Genomic DNA, 23,502 nt, shown 5'->3' with positions numbered 1-23,502 from the left:
GGCTGGTGACATTTTTTATTCTTGGTCACCATACGAGCTTAAAGGGAAACGAGACCATTTTGGTTTGGACAAAAAGAATAAAATGACAAGTTTGCTGGTGTTGTGTTTCTTTTTATATTCCACCATTCCAACTACAACAGGTGACGGTTCACTGTCATTTGCACACATGATAAGGGAGGTGCTTGGACATGAAAGTCAGTCCAATTTGGGGAGTTAGGCCATCATCAGCTGATTTGAAGGCATATGAGCTATTAGCTGTGAATGTGAAGTCCGGTTGATTTCTATAGCCATTAAATATAAACTAAGAAGGCTATAACGTTATTTCAGTCACCCGGTGACTTTTAATGGGGAGAATTAAGGGCTTGACAGTGAGAAGATGTCAGTACTGAAGCACTGTTTGATCTCATTTGTCTTAACACCATTTGACATTGAACAGTGCTTCAGTATTGGCCTCTCCTCACTGTCAAGCCATTAACTCTCCCCATTAATGGTCAACAGCCAACAAAATGTTCTTGGACCCTTCTACGTTTCTTATTATTAGCCAAAGGAATTAACCTAACTTCAAATCAGTTGATTTGTTTAGTCACTTGTGAGTTTCTGTAACCAGGGGGGGAAGGTATGAGTGAAGAAACACTTCATTTCTCTCAGCCCTTTTTCCTAATGATTGTCTCCCTTTCCATAAATTTCCTTTCTCTCCACCTAAGTTATCCCCAAATCATTACATGAATGATGGCCATTCAATGTACTGTGAGAAATAACATCCAAAAGAATATGGTTATCCCTTCCTCAGTCTCTCTCCTCCACATTTCCCGAGTGCTGGCCATGTTTTCCCACTTTTTACCCATACTTTTACCCACTGCTCCATTTACAAACCTCACAAAACCATCTCTACCTACAACTAGAGCAAACATATCACAAAGACACACATGATTTTATTGCAAATTGGAATGAGTTGGAATTTATTGAAGGTATTTAATGATGCTTTGAATTAGGTGATCTATTTTATAAAAAGGAATACAGCTGAAATCCCTAAAAACCTTAACTTACCCTTAGAATCAGCATTATGATATTTAAATCCAGATAAATCAAATTATAAGTTAAAATCTTTTCAAATTTTCAATTTGACATCCGTAATTGCATGAGTTTAGTATAAAAATGGACTTAATAATGGAATTCACCAACACTATCACACAATTAGAAGATATCAGAAGAATGTTCTCCCATGGATGTTCAAAACAATGGCAATCTTATTTACAGAAACTACAAACAGTTGCCTAACTTTTTTTGATTTGGTGTAGTTTTGATGGGATAAAGTAAGTTTCAATACTTTTTATTATTCAGGAGCCTGTCACTGTTATAACTATTGGGTCAAGTTAGTGCAAATGATCCCAGGTGTAAGTCATCAGTTCGTGCACTTTTCATGAAACATCATGTTTGTGTCATAAGTCATTTTCCAACCTATAACTTCAACTTATGTGCAAAATGAAGTCTCCGGCAGATGTTCTTACAAAGTATAAGTTATGCAACCAACTCCTAGCAACACAAAATATTCATTTCATGGCATAAATATTTTCCTAGCAGACTGAGATAAGTTCCAAGCAGTTCAAATTTTCATCACTAATAGTGCTCTGTAGTACCCCACCATACTTAAATTTGTCCATTAAAGCATTCAAAATACTGCTCTTTCTCTCTCCCTCATTTTTTAAGTAGATATGTACAAAACTAAGCCAACAAAGTTTTTTATAAAGATTGATATACTACCTTGATCAAAAAGTTCCCGGAATAACCACCGTGTGGCGCTCCCATCGTTTCGATTTGAGTTCTGTTTTTTTTGTTAAATTGGTACATCTGTTGTTGATATTCCCTTTAAATCTTAGTGTCATAACTTGACATTTGCAAAAGTTACGTAGCCAAGAGTACATCTATCTCTGTGTGTGTTGGCGATTTTTTACAATTTCAGAAATGGATTTAAATTTGCAACAACGAACTTGTATTAAATTTTGCGTAAAAAACGGATTTAGTGGCGCACGGACGTTGGAAATGTTAGAAAAGTGTTTCGGCAACGATTCTCTAAAAAAAACGGTCGTTTACCAGTGGCACGAGCGGTTCAGAAGTGGTCGTGAGTCAATCGAAGATGATGAACGCAGTGGCAGACCATCGACATCGAAAGTCGGTGAAAAAATTGATAAAGTAAAAGAAATGTTGGTCAATAACCGCAAATCAACCATCAGAGAAATAGCGGAGGACTTGAACATTGCCTATGGATCCGCCCAAGACATTGTGGTTAATGATTTGGGTTTCCGTCGTGTAGCAGCAAAGTTGGTGCCAAAAGACCTCAATTTCATGCAAAAAAGAGACCGTGTTGACGTCGCAAAAGACATGATTTGCGAGGCTGAATCCGATCCCACATTCATCAAAAGGATCATTACTGGAGACGAGACGTGGGTTTATGAGTACGACACGCAATCCAGACATCAGGCAAATGAATGGCGTTCACCAAATGAGCTGAGACCAAAAAAACCACGTCGTTTTCAGTCAAAAAAGAAGGCAATGCTGACGGTTTTCATGGATTACAACGGTGTAGTGCATCATGAATTTTTGCCAGAAGGCCAGACAGTAAACAAAGAGTATTATTTGGGCGTTATGAGACGTTTGCGTGAAGCAATTCGCCGAAAGAGACCAGAAATGTGGGCAGAAAACTCGTGGATTTTGCACCATGATAACGCACCGTCGCACAGTGCTATCATTATTCGTAATTTTTTGACGAAAAATGCAACAAATACCATCCAACAGCCACCGAATTCACCTGATTTGGCTCCCTGTGACTTCTTTCTGTTCAATCGAGTTAAAAAACCATTACGGGGAACGCGTTTTAGCAGCCGAGAGGAAGTAATGGAAAAATCGCAGGAAGCACTGATGGACATACCGAAAACCGAATATAAAAAATGTTTCGAGGATTGAATCAAGCGCTGGCATAAGTGTGTTGCAGTCGATGGGGATTACTTTGAAGGGGACAATATAGATTTAGATGAATAAACTTGTATTTTTAATTTTCTGAATAAATTCCGGGAAATTTTTGATCAAGGTAGTATATGAGTAACTGTCTTGGAATGTGACATTTTTTTAATTATTGTAGTTTTAGGGGAGGCGACCAACAGCTGAGGTTATTTGTGCCATTATGGATGGATGGGGAAAGGAAGAAGGGTGGAGGGAAACCCAGCATTGGCATTAGCCTGAAAGACACCAAAGGGGTCCTTATACGTTGGGAAAATAAGAAATTTTATGGGAAATGATACAAATGTTCTCAATTTCGGGAAACCATCAATTATGATAATGCAAACACTAAGTTTGACTCCATTTCAATGTTTCTGATCTGAAAAGAATTAAACATCCAATTTTCTGGGCAGCTGACAACTCTAGATTTCAAATTAAATAATATTTCCAATCAAGTAGGATTGATATAACAAGGTTTTACTGCGGTCTTAATACACTTTAATAAGCAGAAAGCATGACATTGTGCATTTAATTGCCCTCGGCATTTCTCTACTTGAGGAACAGGAGGCGAATGGAGAGGAGGAGGAACAGGACGATGGAGGAGAGAGGAGAATGCTGGGGGCAGAGACGGAGGGCATGTTACTCACCGAGCTCCCGGTCTCCAAGTCCAAGTCGTCACCGTTGCAAGGGGGTCCTTCCCATGGCTCCAGCTCCCGCTCACCCCCTAGTTGACCATTGAACTTACTGCTGATGGCAGTATCCGTCTGGAATGTGTCTATGGGAATAAAGCATACATCATATTTTCTAGTGCAAGGAAAATTGAAACAAACTCTATATACTTTCAAAAGAGAGACATACAAAGTGTGCATGCCACAAGGGAAATCACAGATCCAAAAAATGCGATCATGCACTTCCATATCAATAAACATTAAATAAAAGTTAAATGAATTAAACACCTCTGGTTGCATAATCCAGATCCACATTAGGAGCATGGATTGATATGACATCTTGTGGCTTGAAGATCAACTTTTCCACCACAGTGTTGATGTCCACCTGAGTAGGTTTCGATGGATCCACCCGATGCACCATCTCGATGACTATGTCAAAAGAACTTGAAAACGTTCGGAACACTCCCTCAAACGTTGATCCATTTTGTGTGTGCACCTGCAAAAAGTATCATTTTTTGCACAGTTAGCTAAATTCACACCCATTAAAGTTTCTACTTTCTAATTGATAAAAAGAAATGCTTGAGAGATAGTTTTCCACTTTGAAGAGAAAAAAAGTGACCCTCTAAAAACTTCCCATTGCAATTTTCTTATTTTCAATTTCAATAATTGTCAATTTTTATGGTTCAGGACAGGTGCTCAACTGGCAGCCAAGGAGTTGGACTAAGGGCACACCACTCGCCTATAACCCAGCTTGGTTGCAGGCTGTACACTAGTCTAATGCGATATCATTCAGCTTCCTTTAAATAAGGCTCACGCAGGCTTTAACAATGTTCAGGATAACTTGGGTGTGCTCAGGGTAACTAGGGTGCAGTTTTTTCTCTGCCCCCTCAAACCAGCCACATTTGTCGGCTACCCAATCCTCACAATCACAAATGAGTCGGATGCCTTTGGTTTAACATATGAAACATTTGCCACCCACATTTTAAAATAATTTAAATATCTAAAATGACATATTGTAGCCAATGAATTTGCCAATACCCAATACTACCTCAGCATGTTTTTGTTAAATGAATATGTGCTTCAAGCCGTCCGTCGGATGGGACGTTAAACTGCGGACCCCTTGGCGCCTTTCGTAAAGAGTAGGCTAATGCCGACGCCGGGTTTCCCTCCACCCTTCATCCTTTCCTGTCCATCCCCTATGGCGCAAATGACCTTAGCTGTCGGTCGCCTCCCCTAAAAACTACTACTACTACCATATGTGCTTCAACGTGGAATGCCTTCGGCAATCAATCGAAACAACATAGGCTCTTTGCGAAACAATTTTTCCCAAACTGGAGTAATATTTAGAATCAGCTAAGTAGACTATTTTAAAGTTTTGGTACATGTTGTGGGGTTGGTGCAGTATTTTTTTTCCACTTTCACCTGTTTTAGATTTTTTACGTCCTAATGAAGAGCTAATCAGTTTTTTGGCACCCATTGCAGGATGTTTTCTCTGCGTAACTTTCATTTTTCTTATGACTTTCTTGATTGTTTTAAATTGCAGAAAAAGGCAGGTGGAAGTTTTTTTTAAACATTCATGCAAAGGGATTATTGTAAAGTTAAGTATATCCCTTTTGTTAACTATAATTTTGTACTTCATTTGTTGGTTTGGCATGCTGGAAGATTGACTATTAAGTTTATAAGGGAAAAAGTGACCTATTGGCCACTTCACTCAACGAAGGAGGGTGTTCAAAACAGTGGTCAGTATTATGTCCCCCATAAAGTCATATAAATGTAGAATAAATTATTATTAATAATTTTCTATTGGCTTTCCTAAAAACTATGGCATCAAATTCAAAAGTTTACAGCTACAATATCCCAAACAGTAATAGGAATAAGCTAATGTGCTATTCTTAAATCACCAATTTAAAAAAGTACATAATATAGATTCAAGGTGTTAATGAGAGAACAATATAGAGAATAATTTTGTTGGGACAGTGAACCATTACATCAAGATTCCACTGCACACAAGAATCCTAAGTCATAACTGAAATCAATGCACATACCTGCACTGTGTTGCCCACATGTGAAGTAATGGCATGCATAAAATGAGCATTGTTGTAAATTCCTTCAGCCACAACATTCCGTTCAGGACCCCTTGTCCGAGGAGACCTGAAAAGAGAAGAGGTAGTTCTTATTTTACTAAAGCATAACATGAAAGCCCCATCAGTTTGAATCTCTTTGCATTACCATCATCATCCTACCCTTTGCATTACCCACCATCTTATACTCACAGCAGACACCTCTGAGAGATTGTGAGAAGGGCTTGCTTAAAAATGAGCATACGTGATTACACATACCTATACCAGAATTCATGACCTAACATCTTCTATTAGCTTACGAAATAGAAACTTATCAACTATTTAAATGTAACCCATCACTTAGTTGCAATTACATGAGGAGTTGCCAATAATGCTAAAATTCTTCACATTACAATAGAACTAGTCTTCAACCTTAAAACTGGCTTGATTTGTGAGAGTACTGCTCATCTGTAACTAGCATTCGAAGGTCACACACTAGCCAGAGAGAGAGCCCAGTCCCTATTCTTGTGCCATATCATATTGTTTCCATCAACTGACATCTTAAGAACTTGATGAAGATCATTTTAATTGTAAATGTAACATTATTTGACCATAGGCTTTATAGTCATCACACCTTGATTAAGTAAGCCAGGATCAAAATCATCCCATTTGCTCCATCAAGCTTTTACCCACAATGGTAAAAGCTTTGAAATGCCATAAAAGTTGTTTGCTTGCTACCAGAAGGTGACATTTAAACAGTAACCACTTACTCTTCATATTTATGATAATGAGAGGCTTACTTTGGAGCAAATAATGCTGAGAGACATACAAAATCCCTTTGAAGTGGATGAACATGTAATTATTATGTATTTTTAAGCACGTAAAGCAGACTCTTTATACCTCTATGAAGCTTGGAAATTAAACTGAAGAGAATATTTGTCATGAGGTCTCTTAACACTCATACATGGTTGAGTGGTTTGGAGTTTCAAAGCGTTGATTTAAATTCATTGTTAATGTTATCAGTGGTCCTGCACAGCTAAGCTTTAAACAAATTAATACTTTATGGTAAGGAAGATGCTGAGGGTAAGACAAGGGGAAAATTTGGAAGAAGGAATGACAGGAAGGCATCAATCATGAGACAGCACTCTAATAAAGACAGCATCTAAGTACACTACAAATTTATTGAATGATAATGCTTTATAGCATTTTTACAAAATTAGAAGCATTGGCAAAAACATATTTCCATTGACAGCTTTCCAGTAAAAAAAATTAGGAATATATCATAAATAATCAACTAATAGTTTTGAATCACTTTTGTTTTCTACAAATCGAATTCTCATTCCAGGTTGGTTCTTTTGGCAATAGAGGAAAAGATGAAGATGATTCACAATCCTAAACAATGTACACATGGGTGAGATGAAAATGACAATTTATGTATTCAAAAAAGTTTTCTTTTGCAACATAATCGCCTTTCACATTCATGACTTTCATCAAGTGGTGTTCCAGTGCCATTATCCCATCCCTATAGTGCTCTTCTGGAGGTCCTGTAAAGTACTCGTCTGCAGCCACAATCGCTTTTTGATTAAAAACCTGCCAGGAATCTTTAGAGCTTTTGGAAGAGGTGAGAGTCTGAGGGAGCCAAATCCAGGGAATTGATTTGATCCAGGGTTGATGTTCCAGCACTTCACGGTGCAGATTCCTCAATTTTCCCATCACCAAGACACTTTTGGGGGCAAGTTCATCATCCTGATGGAAAACTTTTCTTTCTCTGCAAGTAGAGTTTGCTTTTAGGAACTTTTGCATCTAGTTGTGTCAGAAGATTGGAATAGTATTCCTCAGTTATTACTTTACCCTTTTTCAAGATAGTAGATCAACAGAATTTCTTTTGCACACCAAAAAACTGATGCCAAACTGATGCCACACTGATACCAAAAATCTGATGATTTTCCTGCTGATAGCTCCATCATTGCCTCCTTCTGAGCTGAAGAACCAGATTCTACCCACTGTATGGATAATTGTTTCAATTCTGGTGTGTAATGGCATATCCACATTTCATACATTGCCACAAATCAATGCGGAAAATCACTCGTTTTTTTCATGAAGTGTGCCAAGAACTGTTTGTTAAGTGTCATCCGAATGCATTTTTGATCCACAGAGATCATGTGCAACACCCATTTTGCACTATCTCTACAGTATTGGCAATTTAATGCACCTTTGTACGCCCATCTTCCATAATCATACTGTGCACTTTTTCGATGATTTCCGGTGTGGTTCCACATTTTAGATGTCCTTCACATTTATTACCTTGGAGGCTTTCACAGCCTTATTTAAACTCGGCTGCCGATTTTTCCACAGTGGAAATTGAAGAAGAGTCCCCATACACATTTGAAATCCTCATATGAATTTTGGCCAGCATTAAACATACTCTTATGAAGAATTTAATCACAGCAAGATACTTGATTTTTCCATTTATTACAACACACACCACAACTGATCCAAAAGAATGCCTATTGCAAACTGGTGAATGGAATGGCTTGCAATTTTACAGGGCAACTACTCACAGTTGTGCCAACATAACCGAAATAAAAAATCATGCGAGTAGTGACCCCATCCATGGGTGAGACCAAGAACTTTTCAGATAACCCTCGCATATAATTAATTTTCTTTGATTAAACCTGGAATATAAATTATTTTTTTTGGCATAAAACCAATTATCATATTTTACATTTATTTATACGTGAAAATGTTTTTTGCTTAACGAGTGTTTTGCTTTATGAGGAAGATTCTGGAACGGATAATACACGGGCAAGTTTCCACAACAATAAGTACTGAACTCATTCCATCATCATTTGGAATAAGAGAAGTTCAAAATAAATTTTAAATGTTTTACACAGAGAAAAAAGTTAAATTCAAAATATGAGTCAAATGACACTTTCCATCCTTCGAGAGTTTAACTATACTAATCTTCAGAAAGGTTGTGTGTTCCTAAAGAGGAATGAACTGAGGGAAATGAGATATATGTGGCAATTAAAATATGGTAAATACAACTGTTACATAAGGAATGAATTCCTGAAATGCTGAGAATGTGGCACCATCACATCCATTCAAAGGCTCTTGAAGCCCACTGCACAGAGAGAGAAAAAATATCTAAAAATTGGGCAGTTTTGCAGAAGATTACATTGTTGCCAATGATTAAATAATGTCAAGCAAAAGAACACAATGCATGGTTATACACCCATAGGAGAAAAATCTTTAATAGCTTGCCTCACACCTTGAGTCAAATGGTTGGGTTTAGAGTTGCAAGAGTTTAAAATGATAACTTGGTTGGATCACAGCGCTGAAATATAATCTTAGAATAAATTTAAACATTACTTCTAAGCCATTTTTTCATCCAACTCATTTAATACTTTTCCTCGTCACCATAGCCACTTGTGATCAACAAACCAGAGCATATTTAATATACATGCATACATACTTATATGTCCTCCAGCTCAAAATTTGAAATTATGGGCACAACCCAAACCAGGTTTGGGTTGCGCCCATGATTTCAAATTTTTGGTATGCAGGTTTGGGTATGCAAACCCTCAAGGATATTTCCATAAAAGTGTACCATCATCTTCATTTCAGAGAATAAGAATATATGCCAACAACTTGGCGCAACGCCTCTCATTTCATATCAAACAATATCTCTGACAAAAAGAGATTCCCGGTGTCAGAATGACCACCAAAATTTTTCATAACCTCAGAGGCACATGGATTATTTTGGTATTAATACCCCTTAATAATATTGGCAATATATCTATCATCCAATTTACAGTACAACAGCCTTAATTACACTCCTTAATTTTTATCCATTACTAAAAAAGAAAGAAAGACACTTACTTTTCCACAGATTTTATTATACAGTACAACGCGTTTCACCGACTTGCGGCAACATCAGGTACAAATTTGCAAAACAGACAGAGCAAGCATATATACCCTCAGGACAGAGTGGGGGCGGGGAGGGTTGGAAGGATTTGAGAGGGGTGGGGGCTCGCAGGTGCGTTGATGGATTGTTTTGACCATTTCCAGGCTAATTTCTCGGAGAGGAGTGGGGAGGGGTATGGGAATAATTGCTCATTACAAAGTGTCGTGTTGGGGTTCACCAAGTGCCTTCTAATCTCTAATTGCTCGAGAGCGTCCATTTTTAATCCTTTTGGGAGTGTGTGTATACCAATGGAAAAGACACCCAGGATAGCCTTCTCAAATCAGGCATTTATAAACTGAAATGCGAGGATTGCAACAGCGTTTATGTCGGTCAGACCGGCAGGAATATCAAGTTACGAGTCATGGAACACGCTAGGTGTCACAAAAATCAGAATAACAACTCTCTCTTCGCCAAGCATTTACTAGAAGTCAACCACAGCAGTGACTTTGTCCCAGAGATATTACACACACTCCCAAAAGGATTAAAAATGGACGCTCTCGAGCAATTAGAGATTAGAAGGCACTTGGTGAACCCCAACACGGCACTTTGTAATGAGCAATTATTCCCATACCCCTCCCCACTCCTCTCCGAGAAATTAGCCTGGAAATGGTCAAAACAATCCATCAACGCACCTGCGAGCCCCCACCCCTCTCAAATCCTTCCAACCCTCCCCGCCCCCACTCTGTCCTGAGGGTATATATGCTTGCTCTGTCTGTTTTGCAAATCTGTACCTGATGATGCCGCAAGTCGGTGAAACGCGTTGTACCGTATAATAAAATCTGTGGAAAAGTACGAGTCTTTCTTTCTTTTTTAGTAATGGATATTAATTACTTCCACGAAGTGAAGCCTGAAACAATAGAATATATCCTTAATTTTTCATTGTGTACTTAAGTAATGGAGTATGTTCTTCCAATCTCTAAAGTAAATTTTAAATTCTCCCACATGGGCAGCAAGGGATAGACATCGAACACTAGAAATTTTCATTAACATCCTCAGTATTTAATGCCAAAGACTGTCTTCCCTTTTTAATGCCCATTCCCTTTGGCCTCGATAAGTATTTGATTAACACACCTCTTAAAGGGTTGATATAATACGCATTATTGCCTTCATCTTCCCATGTTATATCCTGATTAAACCACTGCCTCAAATTACCTCTCATTTTCTTTCCAGTAAAACACCCCAAATTAACTTTTCATTTGTTTGCTCTCATTACTTCATCACTTATCAGTTTATCTTCGTCAATACCACCAATACAAGATTCAGATATTTATTTCTGGTTTGCTTTTCTCATAGTTCATGCCCCCCGGGTATATATAGTATCATACTCCACATGAATGCTTTCACATATTCCTTTTTCTTTCATAACCATACATTCTTTCAACACAATAATAGCCTCTTAATAGAAAACACCTTTGTTTAAAAGCTTATTCTGATATTCCATGTTATGCTCTTCCTGAGATAGTGAAAGACCCCAATGGCTGTAATCTATTTTCTAATTGAAATACTATATTTAATTATATCATTTTGGATAAGTACTAATATTTTAGTTTTCTTTTTGTTGAATTTCATTTTAAATCGCCGAAGTACTATTTTCATTGAATGTCCAGGGATGCCTACAGGTCCCCTAGATTCCACTTTCTTCTACCAGTACAAACACTCATTTTCTGGATGCCCATTCCTTAGTTTTGTCCAAGAAACAAGACACACTCTTTCCCAATGTATTTGGATCTGATTAGGCATCATTACATGCACCATTTTTCCTGCTTATATCCTCAGGCAGAGCATTACCTCCCTCATTCCTCTGTTCTTCCTGAACATTAATTGGTTATTTGACAGAGTATTTTATATTTCTATTGCTGTCTGTTGACACATTATTCTGATTTTAGACAGATTTGACAAAGGATCCTTCATTTACTTCCCAGGAGAAAAAATGTATAAGATGGCTAATGGTCCAATATATCAGGCTCTGACCAGCTGGCAGAGTGCCTTCACAAAATACCTAGTTTTAAGTAACTATGCGGACACCAGAGAACCAACGATGACTGCTCAATGAGAAAACTGATATGCAACTAAGCTGCAAAGGCTTTATCTATTAATTACTTAATATGAAATAACTAAGAATTACAAATTTCCATATTATCAACTTCAAATTTATTTACTAACTAGTATTTTATCTTACATTGATAAAATATAAGATAGGTTACTCAAAAACAAAAAAATGTATACCTTCATATCGAGAAATGGTTATAATAAAATTACAGCTTGTCATACCTTGCCGATAAATATTCATTTAGATCATAAAAACAATTTTTTATTTAAAAAAAATTTAACCTTGATTTAACCATCTGATTTGAGTTGGTATCTTTTATGCGTGCCAGTGAATGGTTATACATTTTATTGCCAGCATAAAGGGGTCCTTTTTGAAACAAAGAAGTCGAATACTGAATTGAATACACCTTCTTTCTTTGTCTTATGACATAATAATGGATACTCACATTTTTTTTAATTGAAACATTATTTCTGGAACTCAAAATTGAGCACTGCAATTCACAAAGTAATGTTTCAAATATTTCCCAAATGTTATTTTGATTTAATTGTTATGATATATTTATTGCTTTTGTATTTAACTTGTGTTTAAGTGAAATCTTTTTATTGATACAAAGGTTAAAAGCATTTTGCTGAAAATACGTTAGGTATCAATACTGACCCTACATCATCTGCCAGAAGACTACTCCCACCATATAGTCCAATGAATCAGCACTCAGCCGTTTTTCTAATGCAATTAGAACACACAGCATGCTTTGGCATGCATAATGTTGCCACAACTGAAATCATGACAGCAATCTTCTGTCTCCAATGCAAAATCTCAATGCAACCCTTCATCTTTATAATTTATTTAATTGAACCACTGATACTGCAGCCGTTTAACAGCTACATTTGTCTAAATCCATTATTTTCGATAATAATACTAATAGAAAAATATATTTAACTTGAATAGAATACATTGAACACAAACATTTGGTATGAGTAGCCTAATTCTCCTCAATGTACAAAGCAGCCTACTACAGACACCAAGGGTGTACAAATTCAAAGTTGACATAAGAGCACAGTATAAAACTACATTTTACAGGTTATTTTATTGACCCAGAGCTATTATTGAGAGGAACGAATGGTTCAATGATTTAAATAACTTGAAAGTGTGATGTGTCAACTGTAAAGAGCAAATTGGTACCCTCTACAATAATGCCCCTCACATGTAAAATTAATTTTTATTGACTTTAACAAACTATGACCAACATACATTACCTACTATGCTAGATTTAGTTTTACATTTCTACTATTCTCACCGAGGTAGATATTTACAACCTGGCCTCACTCGTGTAACAGAAATTTCCATTAAATGTAACAATTTTAATAATAGAGTACATCACAAATTCATATCAGTGATAAACTCATGACTAGCATCTAAAGCCTTAAATCGGTAGTCGAAAATTTCTCTTTTAAGGTTTATAATCTTATGTTCATATAAAACTATTATTTGTTTGTCATGTATTTATTGTTTCGGCGAGGTTCATTGTATTTTATACAAGCAATATTATCATTATTATAATATTTATGTTTTAGGTGGCGTTCATGCATTATTAAAATACATGTGACCGTTAACAATATTCAATCTTATGAGAAAAATCAGGCAACAATGAGCTCGGTTACTTAATCGATAAATTTTTTGTCCCTGATCACACATTTCATTGCACATTTTAACGCCTTCAAACCTCCAAAAACTTCAGGACGACAGCGAATAAACTTAAAAAGAATCTACTATACTGATGAAGGCATTAATAAATATACGCTGATATAAGCCCTCTTCAACCAACATATAAATATCAGCATAACATCATTTTACAACCTCGAATATCTCCAAATGATAATTAACGGATTTCCAGTTACACTTAAAAACAATGGTCTTTTTGGATGTAAAAGCCTTTAGTAGAAGTATAAGATTTTCAGTGAAATTGCAGATGCGTAATTTAACGAATGAGCAAGGAGAGTGGTAATAAATCGTTTGCTATCATACTGCTGACAACATGCAACATTGACTTTAAAACTTCAGTTAGAATAATGCTCACAACACGACTCACTTAAGAAATTTACAACTAACATGGACGTCGTGAGCAATGAGTTTCAAAGGTTTAGATTACATGAATTGAAACACAAATCCAGATCAACCTTATTTGTCGAGGGGTACACAATTGGGAGGAAAAAGGTTAATATTTAAAACAAAAGAATGAAGCCAACAACAAATAAACTTAATAGTCCACATCGTATACTCTGTGACGCAATGCTTTACTTGTCAGACGATTGAACCCAATTAAAAATCATTTCGGATTAATGCTAGCAAGAAAGAGGCCAACATGATATATTTGGGAAATACCTGCAGCCACTATCACAAGGCCAAATCTGCGATAATTCCAAATATTACGTGTACAACAAGCGTGGAAGGGTACAGTGAGAACACCATTTATTGCTAGCCATTAACACTCCTTACTGTGTCTAAGAGTTTATAAATGTAATTCACACTTACCTAGTAGTATTAGAACGGTTTTTCCGTTTATTATTCATTTTGCCTTCCTCGTTTCTGCCGGGGTAGGCGCCTTCTCGTTTTCTTGTAGGGACCGGAATTTTGGCTATTTTTCTTGCAACTCGGCAACGAAAAAGATTTCACTAACAACCCAAGAGGTTGCTGACTTTTAAAACGTACTTTACTTTTCTCACAGCAAGAAAAGTTTTTATTTAAAATAAATAGTGATACCCAGTATTTTATGAACAGATATTCAATTCTCTGAGCTACGTTACCTCAATGGCAGGTATAGCAGCGCATGAACACGTTCATTAGGTGACGTAATCGATTGAATTAAATGTTAATTAAGTCAAATATCAGCTGAAAAATCTGTCCGTGGGTTCCGAATAATTGCTATAAATTGTCATGAATGAGCATAAACCAGATTATTATCACTAAAATTTAAAAAAACATAAGTTACAGACGGGTTTTGCTGTTTACGCGGAATCATAAACAAAGCATGTAGTTCGTCCGTCGTCCATGCAGATGTCTGGAGGAACTTCAAGTGCACTCTTGGTTGGAATTGTGGAACGTATCGAGTTTTAGCTAAAATTTACGGTTTTTGTTCTATTGTGTCATATGAAATTTATTTTTAAAATACTGTGTTACTACGGTGTCTATGAGCGTCGTGCTAATTTCCAGCGTATCTAATGTAAGACATTAATGGTATTGAGCACGTACCTGTTTTGTATTGCATTTATGTAACTTATTCGGTAGTCGTGGAAGCCTGATAATTACTTAATCCAAATGAATTCCAGCCCCGCAAAGTAAATGAAAAGGCAGGGATGAAATATAGTATCGAATTAATTGTTAGTGCTTGTGAAGTATTAAATAAAAATATCCGAATTTTATTATTTTCTGTTATTACTGTTCATACTTCTTCAGGTGCATGCTCGTTTTGGAGGTCACGAATGAGCCAAACCATTCCCAAAGCGTCATATCATTCTTGGTTCTAATTTATTCCCTACCTAGAAATTGGGGGTTTTCATCATTGATTACAGTTTTAAAGGTTACCAAACTTAGAGCCCGAATCCAAATATGATAAGTTAATGCGTTAATTTCCTTCTCATTCACTGCTATGTATGTAAGCGATTTAAAACTAGTGAAGTAGATTTATTTGAATCTCAATTATTTTCGTTATATTCTCCATTATTAGCCTGCGAAAAATGTTGACCCCTACAATGGTCTTGATACAGAAATTAAAACTCCTGCGCAATCCAACCAGTGGTTTTTTATAAAGTTGAAACGAGTGAAATTTACCATGTACTTCGTCGTTTTACGAATGTTGGTCGTTATTCGGGTTGGAAATTATTTTCTTTCGTTTTAATTTTGCAAGATATTGAATTCAACGTCTTCACATTAATGTGATTTTTACGATGAAACTATACCAGCATATTAATAAAAGACTAAAATGATATTAAATTATTATGGAAGACAATCTCCCTATTAATGGCATTTGGACATTCCCTTACATCTGCTCTTGTTGGAACTTCCTACTCTTTCCCCAGCATGATTTGCTTCAGAAATTACTTCGTCTTAATTACTGCCTGCCTTCATGTTGTTTAAAATACCTGCTCTCTTCTTTCCTCTATCCCAACTTAATCTTATGATGACCTTCGACTTCCTAGTACCGATGTGTCCTCCACCCACTTTCTGTATTGTTGCCATTGCCTCTTTAACCCCCTCCGCAAAACTTTAATGAGCGCAAAATCGAGCGGGAATATCAAGTGGACACTATTCTGGCTTTTCCAATGTTCTTTATTGTTTCGCCATGATATATCCAGCCAGTGAATCAAAATGATACAATTGTTGCTTAGTGCATTGTAGGACAAGTGTGATAAGTATGGAATGAGAATCAATCAGAAAGGCAATAAGATTCTAAATATCAATATCTCCATAAGAATTAAAGTTGTAGGATTTAAGCTTGAACAGTACAAGAATCTAAGGAGCTCTTTGCAGGACGATGGGTGGTGTTGTATGGACATTAAAAGAAGCATTGAATTAGGTAAAGAGGTGGTTGTTAATGGCAGGCACCTTATGTCACAATATAAAGAAAGTAATAGTGAAAACTTTTAACCTGGAACAGTTTTATATTGCTCAGAAACTTCGTCATCAATGATGTCACCAACCATTACATAGTCACTTAAGATTCTTAAAATTGACCTTTGCGTAATAAATACTTCCTTACCTTATGCAATTTTCTTAATGCCCATTTCCATCCAAAACTTCATAAATAAGAGATGCAATCTACTTGCCTTAGCTTATGGCCTTTTTCACTCTGGTTCAACAATGTTGTCAGTAGTGATTGCAAACCTTAATCCGATCATCTAATTTAGGCTTCAGACTTAGGCTAGAGCATTCAGCTACCAATCATAGGATCCTGGGTGAAGGCTGTGGCCCATCAAAAAATCCAAGCTGCACAATTATCTGATTGCCAGAACCTTGTTGAATCTCATGGAGAGGAAATGCCCTATTACCCTCAGTGTACGGATTTCGTACACTTCTGGGTTTTGCTCTGTGTTAGCTTTAGGTCTTTTCATCAAAACTAACCTCACAGTAGATGATTGGTCGAGGAGAATGCATTGCATAATAAATATTTTAAAAAAATCAAGGTTCTATCCTATTACTTTTTATTTTCGTTCAAAGTTATAGTTTAATCTGTAATAATTAGAATTCACAAAACAGCACTCAACTTTAAACTTGGTGATTTTTGTATTTCAGTCATAAAAAGACTTTGTGATCAAGTATTACAGGTACTTATGGCCAAACAGTAGCCAAATAAAGTTGCATTTTCCAGCTTTGTTCTCCTTTCTGAAACAATTTCACTTTTATCTGGAGGTGGCCACTATTTGCAGTTTGTATACATATTTTGTGAGGTATTTTTCACTGTAGTTCTATCAGATCCAACAAATATCATTTTCCATAATGGTTGTGCCACTAGAGGCATAGGGTAATGGAAGTATAATGCCGATAGTATTGTTTATGTACTTGAATATTAAGGATCTGCTGAACATTGGTTTAGCTATAATTTTTATCATCATATGTGACCCAATTAATGGTACTTCAGAGTTGACTGTTAGGGGGATACTTCAAAAAGTTTTTTGATACCTTTGAATATTAAAATCATGCCAAAATCACAACAATCTGCCAGCTGAATTTAAAACCTAAATAGGCCTTACATCATTCAAGTGTAAGCTGTAATGCCTCTTTTTGAAAAGAATGTTCTACAGCACCAGTGAATTCCTTTCTTGTTGCTAATATTTTTCATTTCCATTTGATGTCCTAAACTAAATGTGCCATTTTTCTTTTGTACCACCTGGTCCTCGGGCAAACAATTTATTGTTATTTCTGTTACCAAGACTGAATCACTTGTGGAGTTCAAAGTATCATACTGAGAGGCACAGGGATGATTACTACATTCTGTCTGATAGCAGTGAAATTATTACTGAATTATTCCAAAGGTTTGCATGGCCTATTTGGTGAGGCTTCAATTTGCTTTAAGTCAAAGTTATAGACTCCATCAACCTGATGACGACTCCAGTGAGAGTGAAACCGCTTACAGCAAAACAGTTTACATGGTGAAAACTACCTGAAGGAGAATGAAGCCTTCAACATCATTAACTCCTAGTTGCAGGCAATTTTAATGTCAGAAATCTGGACGAAGCACCTTTAATTATGATAAATCATTGAGTCTCGTTTGTCTTAAACATAGGGAAGTGCAAAATAGCACTATGCAGAGTACTTGGGTAAACATTCGATCTTTACTATTTAATCTTTCAGGATAATCAAAACTTAGGCTCTTTATTGTCTTAAGATGAATATAATCTATAATTTCTGGCTTAACTTTGTGGAAATCCATTATCACTGAAGTAAAATAACAAGCAATGTAACTTTCCATCAAATTTATTTGGTACGACTAGTTTCAATGCCTTTTATAGGGAAGACTCCTTTCTATAAAAAATAAACAAAGTAGCAATCATAATACAGATATTGCAGAGTTCTATACAGAAGATACTAATGTCCATGCTGAGGAGTACTAAGGTCAGTGTCTCTTGACAGTAGCAAAACTGTGAAATATTTAGTGCTGCTACTTAGGTGATACAATTATGTAGCTTGATGAGTGATGTTATCATCTTGGGTCCTCATTATGTATCAAATAAATTTTTGGTAATTAATAGTTATCAATGAAACTATTTGTTGTAATTTTTTCATAAATGAATTATATAATGCACTGGCTTTGGCTTAAGATTGGGCTCAGTGGGTATAGAAACTGGATTAGCATTACCCATACCATGATGCTTAGACTTGTTTGGTCAAGCATTTAATTACTTTGCTCGTCACACCCAATATGTATTTGTGCAATCTCATTAATCAAAGTGAAACTAGCAGTATGGAAACACCATTTTACTTCAATGCATATTAAAAGTCCACCATTGACCATAGTGGCTAATGTGCATTAAGTAAAAACTTCATTAGATCTAAAAGTTCCAGCTCAGTCTTGTTTACACCAGAGAAACCACCATTAAGTTCCAGCCAAATTCCAACTCAGTCAGGCTGTCCTAGAAATACAGTCCCCATGTCCAAACCAGTCTCTAAACAGAAGGCTGTGGAAATTCTGTCGAGACATGGGGGCCGAGTTTGTGGACTTGAGACCGGTGCTCAGGTCTTGTCGCGCTCCCTTGAATCGCTCTGGGGTCCACTACACCCCTGAGGCGTCGGTTCGGGTGGCTCATAGGGTTCTTCGAGCACTGTAGATATTTTTTAGGAAAATGAGTAGGTTAGGTAGTGGAGTAAATTGAAATTTAAAGATAAATTTCCCTGATAACGATATTATAAAGTGTAGGTCAATTAGTGGGTCTCACAATACTAGGTTGCCTAAAGAAATTTCTCGAAGTACGTACAGAGCTAATGAGACAAAAGAAAGAATCACTTATCAGAATATGGACCGATCGTGTATTAAGACACCCAAAAGACAAATAGCATCACCAGAAAGCAGACCGCAACGAACACAAAGAAGGTTCTAGACGAAGAAATAATTTCCGTAGTAGTGGTTAACTGCCGAAGTTTAAAAAATAAGATACCGGAATTTCACCACCTCATTCATAGCACAGAGTCAGACATCATTATAGGAACTGAAATTGGTTAACAGATGATATCGCAGATAGCGAAATATTTCCCAAGCCCTTCACAGTTTATAGAAACGACAGACAGAATAGAGCCGGAGGAGGAATTTTTATCGCGGTTAAAAACTCTACCATCAGTAGAGCTGAGTTATTTCCTGATAACTGTATAGAAAGTGTCTGGTGCTCAGTAAAAATACCCGGTGCGAAAAGAATATATGTCTGTGCGTATTATAGACCACCCCATGCTGGCGTTAACTCAATACTAGATCTAGAAAGGCAGATAAAAAGCTTTACATGCCACAACAATGAGCATATATTAATAATCGGTGGCGATTTTAATGGTCCCACGGTAGATTGGGATGCGTATAGTTTCATAAATGGAGGTCAAGACAAGGATTTATGCGAGTCCCTCTTATTGACGTTCACCTCAAATTCCCTACATCAATTAGTCACTTCACCAACAAGGGGAAAGAACATTCTTGATCTATTAGCTACTAATATACCCGAAAGGGTCTTAAATGTAGGAGTTATTGATGGAATCAGTGATCACAGGGCTGTAAACGCTAAATTTTCCCTACGCGTAGAAGAAGTTAACAAACCGAAGAGAAAAATTTATTTATTCAATAAAGCTGACTATGATGGCCTGAAACGTGAGTTAAACTGTCCCTTTCTTAGATTTGACGAATTAAGCAAAACTAGGAGTGTCTAGGATACCTGGAATAATTTTCTTGCGATAACACGTTCAGCAATACAGAGATTCATACCTAGTAAATATATAAGAGAGAATAAGGAACCCCGTTGGTACAACTCTGAAGATCGGAAATCACTAAGACGGCAAAGGGCGTGCCATGCCAGAATGAAAAACGCGGTTAAAGATTCCTCCCCTGATAAAATCAACGAAACCATACAGAATTACAAAGCATCTAGGTCCACTGCCAAGAAGGCCTTCCGGAAGGCGCTAGCGGAATTCAAAAGGATAAAAAATTAGGTGAACATTTAAACGATAACCCAAAGATGTTTTGGGCCTACGTCAGGGAAGTGCAGGGAAAAACGTCCACCGTAAACTCATTGAACAATGAAAAAGGGGATAAAGTAACAAGTAGTTTAGATAAAGCCAACATATTAAACTCATTCTTCCACAGTGTTTTCAACAAATGCTCCCAGAATATACCAGAGAACCTTCCGAAAACATTTCTACAGCCAATGCATGCAATCGACTTTTCCACCCGCGGAATAGAGTTACTCCTTAAAAACATCGACCCCAACAAATCTCCGGGACCTGATGAGATACCGGCTCGCGTGTATAAAGAACTGTCGTCTGAAATTGCTCCTTATCTAAATATAATATTTAGCAAATCATTAGCAGAAGAAAGCGTGCCAAGCGGCTGGAAGATAGCTTCTGTGACACCCATATTTAAAAATGGAGACCGGGAGGACCCCAGTAATTATAGGCCAATATCGCTCACCTCCATCTCCTGTAAGATTTTTGAGCACGTCATTGTTAGTTCAATAATGAGGTACCTCGATAACCAAGATTTAGTGATTAATAACCAACACGGGTTCCGTAAAGGTAGATCCTGCGAAACTCAACTCGCACTCTTTGTTCATGATATAATGCATTTCGGTGAAAGTAATATTCCAGTTGATGCGATATTTCTAGATTTTAAAAAAGCTTTTGATAAAGTCCATTGCAAGTTACTCGCGAAGTTGGAAACATATGGAATACACGGGAGTGTTATATGCTGGATTAGACAATTTAAAAAAAATCGTGTTCAAACAGTCGTCCTGGACGGTGTATCATCCGATACTGTTAAGGTTACGTCGGGTGTACCACAGGGAAGTGTCATAGGACCCCTCTTGTTTCTTATTTACATAAATGACCTCAGCGCCGTGGCTAATAGCAGGCTCCGTCTTTTTGCTGACGATGCGGTGATTTATGGGGACATTCGAAGTCGCGGTGACAGAGTCACGTTAGCTAACGACCTAAATGCAATCCAGACTTGGTGCGATACATGGCAATTGGAATTAAATTTGAAAAAAATCGTAGTAATACATTTTTGGGAAAAGAGTAACCCCCCAATTTAGTTATAAAGTGAAACAAACAGAAACCGCGAGGGTAGATTCCTTTAAATACTTGGGTGTAACAATTACTCACGATCTGTCCTGGAGAAAGCACATACGGGAAGTATGCGGTCGTGCTAATAAAAAATTGGGATTTGTAAAATGAGGGCTGGGTAAATGTGACGAAAAAGTGAAGGAACGATATTTTCTTGCACTAATCAGACCCCACCTAGAGTATGCTGCCAGCATATGGGATCCTCAAGAGATAAATTTAATTTCGGATTGGCTGGATTTGTCAAAAATTGTTATGACCAACGCAGTATCGTAACTACTTTGCTAGAAAATTTAGGCTGGGATTCCCTTACACAGCGGCGTTTACAATATAGATAAACTTATTAAAAACATTTAAAGATGGGTCCTTTTCCGATGACATCAAAAATATAATACGAACCCCAACGTATTTCGGGCGGAGGGATCACGAATATAAGATTAGAGAGATTCACTGCAAGACAGACAGGTTTAAATGGTCATTTTTTCCAAGAATAATAAGAGACCAGAATGCTTGTAATCGAAATCCCCCACTAGTCGGCTCGACATAATAAGTATTAAGCTACAAGTTAGCGACTGCGCATGGTTATACGATTATATTTATATATTTTTTTGCAGGTTCCCCTTACCTTTCCCCATCCATTTGAAAAACCCTAACCCCCTAATCCCTTTCCTCCTGGTGCTGCACCCCCTGCCACACACATTTTTGGTGGCTTGCAGGGTGTTGATGTAGATGTAGACCAGTTGCAGCTTTGTCATAGTATAAGATACAGCCCAGTTATAATCCAGTACAGGGCTATTTCAAATCAATGTGTTTAACCCAGTTACACTGCAGATTGAAGTGTTCCAGCCTATTTTCAGATCAGTTATAGTCAGTATTATTTTCCCTGAGAGCCTATGCAACACTTTGCTCCACTTGCATTCATTTTGCATGACATGCTTTGGCCAGGATTTATTATTTGAACAGTCTCAACTGGATTATCGCTAAATAATAAAAAATCATCTAAAATTAAAGCTACCGGTGGAATACAGTCTGTAGCTATCTTAAAATAACGCTCAGTTTTACACAGCTTGGAAATGACATTAATTAATAGTAATAATTAAAGTGAAACTTGCAGCATGAAAAAAATCATTTTACTGCACTAAAGACTCTCCTCGATAGGGCAAATTGGTTAACTCATAAAAATTGATTAATGAATGTGACCAAATCCCCACAAAATAAGTCATTTTCTGGCAAAATGCTGAAAGAAGCATATCAATACATGGGAAAAATAGGGAGGGGTATTTTGAGGATGGGAAGCAGGAATGGGACTAGCGAAGCCAGTTGGTTGTATTAGTATAGACCCATGTCGAGCAAAATCTCCAAAATGTCTTCTAATTATATCTAGAAAACATCTGTTGATAACTCATGCGCACAATCTATGCATTTAGTATATAACAATTTCCTCTCTACATTTATTAAATATCTTCACAAGATATTTTATAGGTATTGGGATATTTCTTCATTAGAACATTTAGGAGGTATTGCAATTAAGTACAAACCATGAAATTGCATGAAATTTTATTTTAGATAGGTTTTAAATTACTTTTTGAAGCTTGTTTTGGCATTTCTCAGGAAAAAATTCCTTGTGGATTGGCCATCCCATTGTTCTCAGGTCACTCGGCTCAAAACTGGCAATAAAAAAATTTCATCATGGAAAGTATATGTACTTGATTATTTGAAGGTTTTTATCATCCGTTTCATTTTAATTACTTGAAACTTAGATACTTATAAGATGTCCAGAGAATATCTTACTTGTAGAGGTTAAGTGTGAGTTAAATAAGTTATTTTCTAGGCACTAAGTAATATTTAGCATGTCAAGGATATTGAAGATTTCTGTGGATATTTTAATAAATATTCTGTGCTATGTGGGACTGGATATATGATGATCATCGTCCCAGAAAAATACAACCATCGAAAGGG

The 23,502-nt window shown here is 36.8% G+C and overlaps 1 protein-coding gene across 3 annotated transcripts in view; it reads right to left on the bottom strand.

The window, feature by feature from the left end:
- The window catches only part of LOC139693746 (ataxin-2-like protein), a 45,966-nt gene extending 31,418 nt beyond the window's left edge, over positions 1–14,548 (bottom strand). For all 3 annotated transcript variants that reach the window (XM_071592015.1, XM_071592017.1, XM_071592016.1), the window contains exons 1-4: positions 14,272–14,548; positions 5,708–5,813; positions 3,951–4,158; positions 3,642–3,769 (exon numbers count right to left, since the gene is read on the bottom strand). In XM_071592015.1, coding sequence (XP_071448116.1) covers positions 3,642–3,769; positions 3,951–4,158; positions 5,708–5,813; positions 14,272–14,309 — 480 coding nt within the window. In that variant the 5' untranslated portion in view covers positions 14,310–14,548. The remainder of the gene's footprint in view (positions 1–3,641; positions 3,770–3,950; positions 4,159–5,707; positions 5,814–14,271) is intronic.
- Positions 14,549–23,502: the final 8,954 nt, after the last annotated feature.

The sequence above is a fragment of the Hetaerina americana genome, unplaced genomic scaffold, assembly GCF_022747635.1.
Source record: "Hetaerina americana unplaced genomic scaffold, ioHetAmer1.1.p SCAF_5, whole genome shotgun sequence".
Classification (NCBI taxonomy): Eukaryota; Metazoa; Arthropoda; class Insecta; order Odonata; family Calopterygidae; genus Hetaerina; species Hetaerina americana.
This window is presented reverse-complemented; position numbering and strand designations above follow the sequence as displayed.